This window comes from Lepisosteus oculatus, chromosome 11 (assembly GCF_040954835.1).
Source record: "Lepisosteus oculatus isolate fLepOcu1 chromosome 11, fLepOcu1.hap2, whole genome shotgun sequence".
NCBI classification, from domain to species: Eukaryota; Metazoa; Chordata; class Actinopteri; order Semionotiformes; family Lepisosteidae; genus Lepisosteus; species Lepisosteus oculatus.
Genome location: NC_090706.1, coordinates 207375 through 220715, shown reverse-complemented (window position 1 = coordinate 220715; position 13341 = coordinate 207375). Strand labels below are relative to the sequence as shown.

Here is a 13341-nt window from a genome sequence, read left to right as displayed (position 1 = left end):
ATTAGCATGAATTCAGTCTTGTTAGATGAGGGAAATTTGGAGTCATCCATATTTTTATGTCAGAGATGCAATTACAGAGAATAGAGACAGCCACAGCACATGTCACTGTTCCCTCTGCAGATGTCTACTGGGTTGACTTTGTCAGGGAGCATGAAGATTCAGTCAGGTCCCCTCATAGTTTTCTCTGGTCATGACTGAAAACATTCATTAATTTGCCATCTAGACCAGCCCTTCTACATCTGTTCTGTGTGTATTGATTCCTTTCGTTCTGTATTGGGACAGTCAGCTGCTCTATTGCTGTGCTGCGCTCAGAGAGACAGTCAGCTGCTCCATTGCTGTGCTGCGCTCAGAGAGACAGTCAGCTGCTCCATTGCTGTGCTGCGCTCAGAGAGACAGTCAGCTGCTCTACTGCTGTGCTGTGCTCAGAGAGACAGTCAGCTGCCCTACTGCTGTGCTGCGCTCAGAGAGACAGTCAGCTGTGCTGGGGAGCTCTGTGCCGGAGAGCTCTGTGCCGGAGAGCATTGAGCTGGAGAACTCTGTGCTGGAGAGCTCTGTGTTTGACAGCTCTGTGTTGAAGAGCTGTGTGCTGGAGAGCTCTGTATTGTTGAGCTCTGTGCTGGGGAGCTCTGTGTTGGAGAGCTCTGTGTTTTTGTGCTGTGTGCTGGAGAGCTGTATGCTGGAGAGCTCTGTTTTGGAGAGCTGTGTGCTGAAGAGCTCTGTGTTCTTGAGCTCTAAGCTGGGGGAGCTGTGTGCTGGGGAGCTCTGTGTTGTTGAGCTCTGTGCTGGATTGCTGTGTGCTGGGGAGCTATGTACTGGAGAGCTGTGTGCTTTTGAGCTCTGTGCCTGAGAGCTCTGTGTTGTTGAGCTCTATGTTTGGGGAGCTGTGTGCTGGAGAGCTTTGTGTTGGAGAGCTCTGTGCTGAAGAGCTCTGCTGGAAAGCTCCGTGTTGAAGAGCTGTGTGCCGGAGAGCTCTGTGTGCTGGAGAGCTCTGTGTTAAAGAGCTGTGTGCTGCACACCCAGGTCCCCACACTCAGCCCCGCCACATGAGACACACCCACCTCCTCCCACACTGATCCCCACCCAGGAGATACATCCCTCAGTCCACACCCAGCCCTGGCTGGCCAAGGGCTGAGGACATGACTGAGCCCCTCCCTTCAAGTAGCCACGGTGATGGTAGCTTCTACATGACAGACTAGCAGACTGGTTGCTGACCAAGTTCAAACATGATGTCCATCCATCTGTTTTTCTAACTTCTTCATCCAATTCAAGTTCAAGAGGGAGCTGGAGTCTATACCAGCAAGCGAGAGGCACAAGGCAGGGCACAGCCTGGCAGATACTCACACCAGGGCCAGTCCATCACAAGACACACACACTCACACCAGGGCCAGTTTTCCTTGAAGCTAAACCTACCAGCATGTCTCTGGACAGTGGGAGGAGACCCACACGAACACGGGAAGAACACGCAAACTCCCCACGGACAGCACCCCAAAATTGAACCCAGGGTCCCTGTTCTGCGAGGCAGCATTGTCCACCACCATGCCACCATGATGTCCACTGTCGGAGTCGCCCGCTGGAGTGAGAACAGCCACCCCAGGTGTGGAGCAGGACCGGCAGCGAGGGTGCCTGCAGAGCTGGGCAGAGCAGCCCTGTCCCTCGGTGAACAGCACACCCGTTGCCTGACTTCTTCATCTTGCTTTTCGTACCAGATTCCCGGCGGGAGAAGGACGTTTCTCTGCACGTACCAGTCCATGTGTGTATTTGTGTCTACAGTGGCGGTCAGGCTAAATATAGTTAAAAATATCGACACTCACACACAGATCTATCAGATAAGTCGCCTTGTGATTCTGTCGCCCGCGGTCAGCGCCTCTGGGAAGAATCGCAGAGTTGTGTCAAAGTGTTTCATCTCCAGCGTGAGTCTGGGGCTCGGAGACATGGCCTTGACAGAACTCCACCACAGGAAGGCCAGCTACACAGCCTGCTGCTCCGCTCACTGCTGCAGTGACTGTTCGCCAGGGGCCTTAGACAAAAGAAGTATAAACATGTCAGCCAACCGATTGATCAATCAGTTAATCAATCGATCAATTGAATTGAATAGCTTGTCTCTTTAAGAACGCATCCCTCCCCTCTTCCCCCCCTCCACGCCGTGCGCGCTCCCGACGCTATAACTAGCTCGCATGGAGGAGCGCGTGGTCACTGTCCCTCCTGTCGCGCACACAGCACTCTCGGCACGAGAAGGGGGACGCTCGCTCGAGGCCACAGGGACTGTGCAGCCCCACGCCACGCAGGGCGCCACCAGCGAGAAATCTCACCTTGACGCCCCAGGCAGCGGCGAGGGAAGAGTCCGGCTCTCAGCTCTCCCGACTCCATGGACCCCCGGCGCAGATGAGTTTTGGACGGTAACTTTTTTCCGTAGTGTCTGCGCGCAGCTCCTGACGAACCGGCCCTGGGATCCCCGTTCGGATTACTTTCCCGTCCAGATGTTAGTTCACGCCTACTCTGCCATGGTGAGTCCCGGTCCCGCCGGCCCGGTCCAGTTCCACACGGCTGCGGTTCTACCCGGGTTGCTGGCGCTTCGGCCGCCCGTGTCATTCGCTCCGATTCTCCCGGCCGGACGCCGGCGCTAGGAGGCTGTGAGCAGAGTCTCGGAATGAGCTTCGAGCTTCAGCACCAACATCTTGACCGGGGAGCGAGGACAGCAGCGGGGGCGCTGAGCGGCTCCGGGGCTCCGGCGGGGGGCGAAGCCCCCGTCAGCACAGCCGCGGACTCCAGCTGGAGACACGGCGGTGTCCGCGCTCCGGCGACCTAGTGCTCACAGACGTTTCCGAGTTCGACCTCTCCCCGTCGAGATGCTGGCACGGTACTGAGACCAGTGCTGTATCCGTGCGCACTGCCCGTGGGTCGCCAGGGCGCTGCGCTGTGCGATTCCAGCCCCTCTCAGCCTCCGCGCTGTTTCAGGGCTGGCGAGGTGACCCCGATTGTGTTTAACAGGCGAAGCTCGTTTGTCATATCAGCTGAAACAGTTTATTACAGCGGTCGGGCTCCAACCCCAGGTGTTTCCGAAGTGTTTCCACTGCACTGCGTGCGAATTGAAGTCTGGGAAGCTACACGCACTGGGGTGTCAAAAATCTCCCCGGGTTCGTGCAGCTGGACACCCCCCGAAGCTCTTATTGCCCCCGGACTCGGGTCTCAGCGCTGACTCCCGTCTCCCGCTCCGTCCCGTCCCGGTGTCCGGTCCACGGACAGCTCGCGCGCGCCGCACGGGCCCGTGGGCACCTGTAGCCCCTGGACCACTGTGGTCACTCAGGGTGACCGTGGAAAAAATACTCCAGCCGGGCCATCAGTCGCGTGCGACCCGAGTGGGAAACAGCCCCCCGCGCGCAGAAGGATCCCGAGACTCGATCTGCTCACAGAACAAACTGCTGTTTTATTCGAGTCCGGTCCAGAGCGTAACAATGTGAACGACTTTTATTTACCGCTGAGACCTTTTATATAACAAACTGGCACACGGTAATATGTGCAAAATTAAAACAGTTTTGTGAAACACGCTTTCTTTTTCAATGTTAACAAAACGTCAATGTGACATAAAACACTGAATGAAATTCACGGTTGAAATGCAGAAGCCAATGTGAATGTCACGGTCTGTAGCGATTAGTCTGTAGTCTCCCGGTGTGTCATGCCGGCCCGCCCGGCTCCCGGGGTGTCTCCCGGGGTGTCTCACGGTGTGTCTCCCGGTTCGCAGGAGCGCACGGACGGACTGAGCGGCCCCTCCCCGGGCGGGCGCCTGTCGCAGCTCTCCTCCCTGAACCAGGCAGCCTACTCGACGGCCCCGCCGCTCTGCCACACCCCGGCCTCCGACTTCCAGCCGCCCTACTTCCCGCCGCCGTACCCGCAGCCACCGCTGTCCTACCCCCAGGGCCAGGAGCCGGGCTACCCGCACCTCCCGGACCCCTACGCCTCCATCAACCCCCTGCACCAGCAGCCGGCCTGGCACTCGCAGCGGCCGCGGCCGGAGGACGCCGGGCTGCTGCCCCAGGCACACCGGGCGCTGGGGCTGGACCCCCGCAGGGAGTACCCCGGGGTGCCGCGCCTGCTGCACGGGCTCGGGGAGGGGGAGGTCCCGCTGGGGCTGCACGGGGTGAACCAGCACGGGCTGGAGGACATCCAGGTGAGTCCGGCTCTTCCCCGGTTCTGGTTCCGTCCTGCAGCGGGCAATGTTTGTCAGTGCCAGGGCAGGGCGGGTATTCAAAGGAACGATGAACGAGCTGGCGGGCTATCCCAGTCACCGACAGACTGGTTGATCTTGACCCGAGTCCTCTCGGGACAGATCCCACAGATCCTTGAACACATTCCCGGGGTATCAACCCGACAGAAGCTCGACCGCGGCTTCAAAACACGACTATTTCAACGTTTTACGTTTTACTAACAATAGAGGCACATTTAATGTAAATAAAGGCTTTATGTTCATTTAAACTGTGTTTAGTGTTTAAACTTAAACACAACCACATCCAATTCAAAACGTAAATTATTTCTGCTATAGAACTATGAGGATCTCTGTTCTTCACCAAACGCAGAGAGACGTGCAGGCTGGACCGAGCCCAGCCTGTCTGATTCTCAAACACACGCCGTGATTTAATGGCAGAAACGACTGATAGCGCTTGAAATGATATTACAGTGTAAAATAACGTTATTATGAAGAATAGAAAAACGAAATCTTGTGTTAGTTTCCGACGTCAGCAGTGGAGTTTTTGGAAAGCGGGTCGCTTTCCCAGCCGCGGGTTACACTTGGCGTGAAATGTTTCGCGTCTCAGCTGACCCGCACTTGCTGGGCTGTACGGGTCCACGCTGAGGGAACACGCATGGCGAGTTCTCCCACGGCCACGGTGACGGGTTCACGCCTGCCCACATTGATCTCGCCGTCCCAATGGCTCGGCGACTGCCAACGGTTTTTAATCCCGCTCAAAGACCTTTTAGACTTTTGATTTAGCTTGCCTCCTGGTTCCGCTGCGTCAATGTACTGTGCATGTATCTGTTTACTCCTGCTACGCGCTTCACACTTGGGTTATTGTGGCGCTTTGTTTTGAAAAGCGTTTGTAAATTACATCCCTCATCGCCATTGCAACCCGGTCTTCGGCTCCTGTTGGCGGTTCATGTCAGAATTAGTTCTGACCGGCTTCCCAGCTCGCGGTTAAATTACTGGCAAAAGAGCTGCAGTTTGACGCGGAAGGTCAGCGCAGGATTTTAACTGCACGTCAGGACGATCGGAGCCAAACTAAATTTCCTCGCCTTCGATATTAAAACGCGTTTCTTGTTTTATAATAAAAGGTTACAATAATTATTTTCATAAAAATATTTTTACTTTTTTCCAAAGTTGTTTCAATTTGTTTCTGTTGAAATTCGATGATTAGAAAACTATACAATCTTCTCAATTAACAAATATAGGTATAAATTATATTTTAAAATATCACAAAAGGATAGAGTTAAAAGCACAGATTTTTGATGTATGGAGTGCAGTCAGAGCAGTTGTCACCTTCACTTGAAGTCGTGGATTAAAATCAGATCTAAATTCGTTTAAATGTGGTTAAAAACACCGAACGGCAAACGTCCGCGAATCCTGCTTGGCGTCATTTCGTTTATGTTGTTTTTTAACTACACTTTACGCGCTGGTATTTTTAAAAGAGGAAATGTCCTGGAGGGTATTTTAATTTCAGCACCAGCTCGGGCCTCTCTCTTGGACTTCTCTAAATTCAGTTCATTCGAGTCGATATTTTTATACTTTGCCAGCCTGATTAACGCTGCTGTACGCATCCCGGTCGAACAAAAATAAATGAAGTAAAAATATTATTTTATTTGAAAATGTCTAACGCACATCTAACATTTAATACCAACCCAGTGGACACTGTCCCAGCGAGACACCGGCAGGAAGCCACAGCATTGTAGCGGCATGAGACCCGAAATGTGTTTTATGAATTGTCTCTGTTCCAGACGTCGTTTCTAACGTGTAGAAAAACAGTTCAGAAACGGGCGACAAGACAGCTCGGGTGGATTCAGATGCGCAATATCCGATACCCGTGTTCATTAATCGCTCAAGTGCTACGCTCTCAGTTTTGCGATGGAAAGACGGGATTTATTCAGTTATTCTATGTAGCCCGCGTTATTATTTAAATAATAATAATAATAATAATAATAATAATAATAATAATAATAATAATAATATATTAGATATAATATAATTAATAATGTTTAATAAGTTCAATTAACGGAATAGCGTTAATATAATAAATCTATTTGAATTCAGAGTAATTTAGAGCCAGTTAAAATCGATGAGCGCTGCTGAAATGTTCCCTTCGGTTTGCACGGCGACCGCTGATCTCGCGCCAGCGGCGTGCGAGGGGCGCGCGGACCGGCCCGTGGCCCGCCGGTGACCCGCGTGACCCGGCGATCTGTGCTCGTGCCCGCCAGCCTCCGCTCGGAGCGAGAAATTGTTCTATCTGATGACGACTCTTGCTACGCAGCACGGAGGAGGGACACCCCACAGCTTTGTAAAGAGATGGTTAAATATACATTTGATTTTATGTTGTCATTTTCTGTCAGGGGAACATGTCTTCACTCTCTCATCGCCTGCTTTGCCTTAGGACACACGAGCTCTCACACACCAGGACACGCACAGCCTCTTGCACTCAGATGCGCGCACACACATTGACACTGATCAGCGCTCGGCGCAGCGGACCCTGCGAGCCAGACTGCGGCGCAGCTCTGAACCAGGGAGCAGGCGGCTCTGACGCAGAAGCGCTCGGCCTGCGGGCTCGACACTCACATGCTGAGACACAGGCAGACCGCTGCCGCCCCTCGGCCCTGCCCTGCACACAGCGCGGTGTGTTCACTCTCCCTGCTGCCGGGGAGTCAGGACACGTCTCTGTCTCTCAGTTTGAACCCTGAACGCTCTTCTCCCACATCCCTCTCTGCTCGAACCCTGAACACTGTTCCTCCACACCTCTCTCAGCTCAAACCCTGAACACTGTTCCTCCCCACCTCTTTCAGCTCGAACTCTTAACACTCCTCTCCAAAATCCCTCTCTCAGCTCGAACCCTGAACACTCCTCTCCCACAACCTACACTTTGCTCCACATCAGTGTCTCTGAGTTCGAACCCCGTGCTGTACACCTCCTGGTCTTTCTGAGCTTCACATACACAGGAGCAGGGATCAGTAATCACTCTGCAACTTGCAAAAGCAAACTGGTTGATCAATCAACCAATCTGCAGACAGACAGAAATGACTTGGAAAGGAAAACGTCAGGGTGTCGATCAGGCGGTGACTGTGCTCTGTGTACAGTATCAACGGCCATGTCAGCTGGCTATGATCATGAGCATTATTAGTAATAATATTATTAGTATTATAATAACAGTGTTCTAACTCTTATTAATGCCATTGTGTTGTCACAGGGGGCAGAGGAGAGCTCAGCGCTGGGGTTACTGGATCACTCTGTCATCAAGAAAGGTGAGAGTCTCTCCAGTACCTTCTCCTCTCTCCTCTCACCAGTCTCTTCTCCTCTCTCCAGCCCCTTCTCCTCTCTCCTCTCACCAGTCTCTTCTCCTCTCTCCAGCCCCTTCTCCTCTCTCCTCTCACCAGTCTCTTCTCCTCTCTCCTCTCCCTTCTCCTCTCTCCTCTCACCAGTCTCTTCTCATCTCTCCAGCCCCTTCTCCTCTCTCCTCTCACCAGTCTCTTCTCCTCTCTCCTCTCCCTTCTCCTCTCTCCTCTCACCAGTCTCTTCTCCTCTCTCCTCTCCCTTCTCCTCTCTCCTCTCTCCAGTCCCTTCTCTCTCCAAATGAGCTATATCTTGCTATTGGCAAGATGGGTGTCGTTCAGTGTTGCCAAAGCAACAGGAGGGACGCCTGTCCTTCTCCACTCTGCTGTCTTCAGCCTGTCACTGTGGGGTTACCGGGGTTACTCAGGGCTAGGGCAGGTGCCTCCGTTGGCTTGATGGATTAACCCCTGCCGTGCCAGGCTGCCTGAGGCTACTCACACAGCCTCACTGGCAGTGGATACATCAATCACTAATAATGGATTCTGGAGTAGAGGAGAGAGAAAGAAATGAGAGACAGAGGCAGAACGATTCATTGCAACACACATATGTCCACTGGGACTGTAGCTCCTATTGTCACAGACTGGTCTACTGTACTGGGACTGTAGCTCCTATTGTAACAGGACTGTTCTACTGCACTGGGACTGTAGCTCCTATTGTAACAGACTGGTCTACTACAGTGGGACTGTAGCTCCTATTGTAACAGACTGGTCTACTGTACTGGGACTGTAGCTCCTATTGTAACAGGACTGTTCTACTGCACTGGGACTGTAGCTCCTATTGTAACAGACAGGTCTACTGCACTGGGACTGTAGCTCCTATTGTAACAGACTGGTCTACTGCACTGGGACTGTAGCCCCTATTGTAACAGGACTGTTCTACTGCACTGGGACTGTAGCTCCTATTGTAACAGACTGGTCTACTGCACTGGGACTGTAGTCCTCTTTTTATTGTTAAAGGGTTCCTATGTAACAAAGAGACCTCATTTTTTCATTTTGCATATCTTGTAAAAATGTTGGCCACATATCAACAACAAAGATTAGATCCTTTCAATCACAAGGTATCAGTATACATGAACAAGCCACACACACCAACAGATAAGCAGTGATTCGTGAGCAGAGAAGCTGGCTGACTTGGCAGTTAAAGCCCTCAGTTCTGTGGGGATCCTGGCTCTGCCTCTGGGATTAGCGGTCCCGGCTCTGTACAGGAGCCCAGGCGTCTCAGCAGGGGGCGGCAGCGAGGCGGGCTGCACACTGCACATGGCCACGCCCGCTCAGAGCTGCACCGCACAGCAGCGCAGCAGCCAGTCATCATCATCATCAGGGCCCTGTGTGAGGAGAGGAAGACTAGCCAGACGCCCCTGAGTTCGGCCAGCTCCTCTTCCCAGAAAGTGTTCTCTCAGATTCCTGCCCCCGGCTGCATTACTGCGCCTACAGAGCAGTAGATTAATATGTAAATCCACATGTAAAAAGGAGAAATAATAGCACAGATAAATGAATAAAGCTAATCTTCCAGTGCGGGCAGGAGGCGGTCTGGCCACTGTCCAGCCCAGCCGTGGCAGACAGCTCCTGGCTGTGACGCACCAGAAACGCCTGTCTGGCTGAATCCCTTCATTCTCAGTTCCTCATGTTCCACAACTAGGTGGCCTTTTGCTAATTTAACGTCGTTAAGCCTTTCTAATTAATCATGCTGAAATACGCCCAAGGTTTCAGCAGGCTGTGAGGGTCTGAAGGGGTACGTCCGAAACGGCCATTCCTTCAGGTCCAGGCGAGGAGCCGAGGTGGAGAAGCAGCCCCAGTGTATTTGGCAGGAGGGTTGAAGCAGGGCAGCAGGCCGGTTCTCATGGCAGCCGGGAGCAGGAGCTCTGCTGCGGCCCAGGGGACAGGGCTGAGGCGAGAGCGGCTCCACACAGCCCCTCCTCCTCCCCTCCCTGTGGGCTCCACACACCCACAGCTCGGAGCACTGCTCCCTCGGGGCAGGAGGGCTAATAACAAGCCCGCGACTTGTTTAAAATGTAACTTGTTAGACAATAATAATAACCCTGCCCTCACCTGGCTCCCCTCTCTCACTCGTCTCCTTCTCCCATCTCTGTGGAAAAGAGTGATGGAACAGCAGGGATATCTTGACCATAATAAGATGTGCTACTTTAAATCACGTCCAGGCGGCTTCGCATAATGTCCCTTGTAAAATGTTAATTTTCAGATTAAAAGCCATAGGAATCCAAGTCAATGAGGCCGATGGGTGGATAACGGAACAGGAACAGCGCATCATCTTTCTTTCTGATGGGACTGGTTTCAGCAGTGGTCTGAGTGGGCAGGTGTCAGCAGGGGTGTTCCACAGGGACCTGTTTTTGGCATATTGCTCTTCTGTATTAACAATTTCAATTCTGATATAATTAGCAAACTAGTTACATTTGCAGATACAAAAATGGAAATGGCAAATACAGAAACAGAGGTGTGTAATAAAATAAACACTGATAATTCTTGCAGCCGGGGGGGCTATACATATCGAAAGGGGGAATTAGTTCTGCAGGAAGGTCATTATAGCCACGAAAAAAAGTTGAAAGGAAAATGATTCCTGACCTCAAGAGGATTGTCATATATAGACAAGATGAAGGGAACTTAATACCTTCAGTCTAGAACATAGCAGGACAAGAAGAGATTTTCTTCAAGCCTTCAGTATCCTAAAAGGTGCAGATGAGGTTAATCCAGGGCACCACTCCACTGTACCCAGCTGTCTCCCTCTCTCCACAGTGCCTGTGCCCTCCAAGATGAGCAGCAGCTGTCTGTCCACACTGGCCTTCAGTAAAGAGGGGGTGCTGGGGGGGGTGTCGAACCCCAGTGAGGTGTTCTGCTCTGTCCCAGGACGCCTGTCTCTGCTCAGCTCCACCTCCAAGTACAAGGTGACAGTAGGGGAGGTGCAGCGGCGCCTGTCTCCCCCAGAGTGTCTCAATGCGTCCCTCCTGGGGGGTGTCCTGCGCAGGTGAGGGTCCCGGGCCGAGGGAGAGGGGGGCAGGCGATGGAGGAATCTCGGACTTGTGGGTCTCTCTTCCTCACGGTAACCCCCTCCTTTCCACCCAGGGCAAAGTCCAAGAACGGAGGCCGGTGTCTGAGAGAGCGACTGGAGAAGATCGGGCTGAACCTCCCGGCTGGCAGGCGCAAAGCTGCCAACGTCACCCTGCTGACCGCGCTGGTGGAGGGTGAGACACTGACCGAGCCGCTCTCCCAGCTCAGAGCACATCAACCCCTCTCTCTCCCAGCTCAGAGCACATCAACCCCTCTCTCTCCCAGCTCAGAGCACATTAACCCCTCTCTCTCCCAGCTCAGAGCACATCAACCCCTCTCTCTCCCAGCTCAGAGCACATCAACTCCTCTCTCTCCCAGCTCAGAGCACATCAACCCCTCTCTCTCCCAGCTCAGAGCACATCAACCCCTCTCTCTCCCAGCTCAGAGCACATCAACCCCTCTCTCTCCCAGCTCAGAGCACATCAACCCCTCTCTCTCCCAGCTCAGAGCACATTAACCCCTCTCTCTCAGCTCAGAGGGTGATAGTTAACCTCTCTCTCTCTCCCTCAGGCGAGGCTGTGCATCTGGCCCGTGATTTTGGGTATGTGTGTGAGACGGAGTTTCCTGCGAAGGCGGCAGCAGAGTATCTGTGCCGACAGAACACCGACCCGGCTGACCCGCACACGCGTAAGAGCATGCTGCTGGCCACCAAGTGAGTCCCCTGAGCCGGCCAGAGTCGCGCAGGGCCCCTGGCGCCCGCGGCTGTGCAGGCCGATGACTGGCCTGTTGGCTACATCCGTGTCCCATGCCCGCCCTCACACTCTGTCCCTCTCTCTGCAGACAGATCTGTAAGGAGTTTATTGACCTGATGTCCCAGGACCGCTCGCCTCTGGGTTCGGGCCGGCCCTGTGCAGTGCTGGACCCAGGGGTGCAGAGCTGCCTGACGCACTTCAGCCTCCTGACGCACGGGTTCGGCACGCCGGCCATCGTGGCGGCTCTCTCCGCCTTCCAGAGTTACCTGCTGGAGGCCCTCAAGCTGCTGGACAAGGGCTTCGCACCCAGAGCCGGCGAAGGGCTGGGAAAAGGCTCGGACAAAGACCTTAAGCATCGCAAATAGGGACTCGAGTCCCACCCCCCCTCCACTCGCTGCAGCTGGTCTGCTCCTGTCTCCAGACAGCCAGCGGGCCGAGCAGGAGGAGACGCAGGGACACCGGCCTGCTCCCGTCCCCAGAGCAAGGAGCGCAGGACTGAGAGCAGAGGAGGAGACGAGGCTGGCTGCACACAGGATGGAAAAACTCACTGTGCCACTGTGGCGCAACATCCCAGCTACACAACTGCATCAACAGTACAGCGCAGTCCCACTGCACAACTGCTTCAACACACACACACCCACCACACAACTGCACCAATACACACACACCGCACAGCTACATCAACACACACATCCACCGCACAACTGCACCAACACACACACACCGCACAGCTACATCAACACACACACCCACCACACAACTGCACCAATACACACACACACACCGCACAGCTATATCAACACACACATCCACCGCACAACTGCACCAATACACACACTCACTGCACAACTGCATCAAAACACACACCCACCGCACAACTGCACCAATACACACACCCACTGCACAGCTACAACACACACACACACCGCACAACTGCAACAACAACACACTCACTGCACAACTGCATCAAAACACACACCCACCGAACAACTGCAACAATACACACACACCCACTGCACAGCTACATCAACACTCACCCACTGCACAGCTACATAAACACTCACACACTCACCGCACAACTGCAACAACAACACACACACACCGCACAGCTACATCAACACACACACCCACCGCACAACTGCATCAACACACACCCACCCACCGCACAACTGCAACAATACAAACATACACACTGCACAGCTACATCAACACACACATCCATCGCACAACTGCACCAATACACACACTCACTGCACAACTGCATCAAAACACACACCCACCGCACAACTGCACCAATACACACACCCACTGCACAGCTACAACACACACACACACTCTCACCGCACAACTGCAACAACAACAACACACACACACATTCACCGCACAACTGCATCAACACACACCCCCAACCACGCAACTGTTTTAACAAAACTATTCAACTACTACACAACTGCATGTTCAGTACTATACAGCTCCTACACAGTGGTCTGCTCCACAGGGTCAGTTCCCTGTTGGTGGTCTGGGGAAACCTGTCCTGGGGTTGTCTTTCGAGAGTGGGGACTCTGGGACGTTCTCGGGCTGGTGGGGGGGTTCAAGGCAGCTGTGTGTGTGGGTGGTGGGGGGGGGTCGATCTGTAAAAAAAAAGTGCAAACCATTTTGTATCCAATGTTGAATTTTAATAATTATTAATATCATCATAATATTAGACTGTAAATGTAATATATTATTAAAGAATTTCCTTGATACTTGTCCTGTGCCTGATGGCTACAATAGAGGTCAGTGTTTGTGGAGGGTCTCCTCCATTGCTAGAGCAGTCCTGGGGTTCAGGGGGCTGTGTTCAGTGATTCTTCAGAGCCAGACTCAGTACTGCATCAGTAGTGGGTACAGGGGGCTGTGTTCACTGTCCTGTTAGTGTCAGACTCTGTCCTGGAGCAGTACTGGGGTTCAGGGGGCTGTGTTAAATGATTTTAAGTGACTCGTCAGTGTCAGACTCAGTCCTGAGGTT

At 53.1% G+C, this 13341-nt stretch overlaps 1 protein-coding gene across 1 annotated transcript; it reads left to right on the top strand.

Annotated features, from left to right (window-relative positions):
• The first annotated feature begins 2421 nt into the window (after positions 1–2421).
• On the top strand, positions 2422–11849 carry tfap2e (transcription factor AP-2 epsilon). The gene is made up of 7 exons (XM_006631198.3): positions 2422–2504; positions 3740–4165; positions 7440–7494; positions 10333–10561; positions 10660–10778; positions 11155–11296; positions 11425–11849. Exons 1-7 carry the CDS (start codon positions 2478–2480, stop codon positions 11699–11701), a joined length of 1275 nt encoding a protein of 424 aa, XP_006631261.1. The 5' UTR covers positions 2422–2477; the 3' UTR covers positions 11702–11849.
• Positions 11850–13341: the final 1492 nt, after the last annotated feature.

Coding starts and splice junctions, on each gene's coding strand:
- tfap2e (XM_006631198.3), top strand. CDS start 2,478: ATGTTAGTTCACGCCTACTCTGCCATG. Junction 10,779..11,154: donor GCTGACCGCGCTGGTGGAGG/GTGAGACACTGA, acceptor TCTCTCCCTCAG/GCGAGGCTGTGCATCTGGCC. Junction 11,297..11,424: donor AGCATGCTGCTGGCCACCAA/GTGAGTCCCCTG, acceptor CTCTCTCTGCAG/ACAGATCTGTAAGGAGTTTA.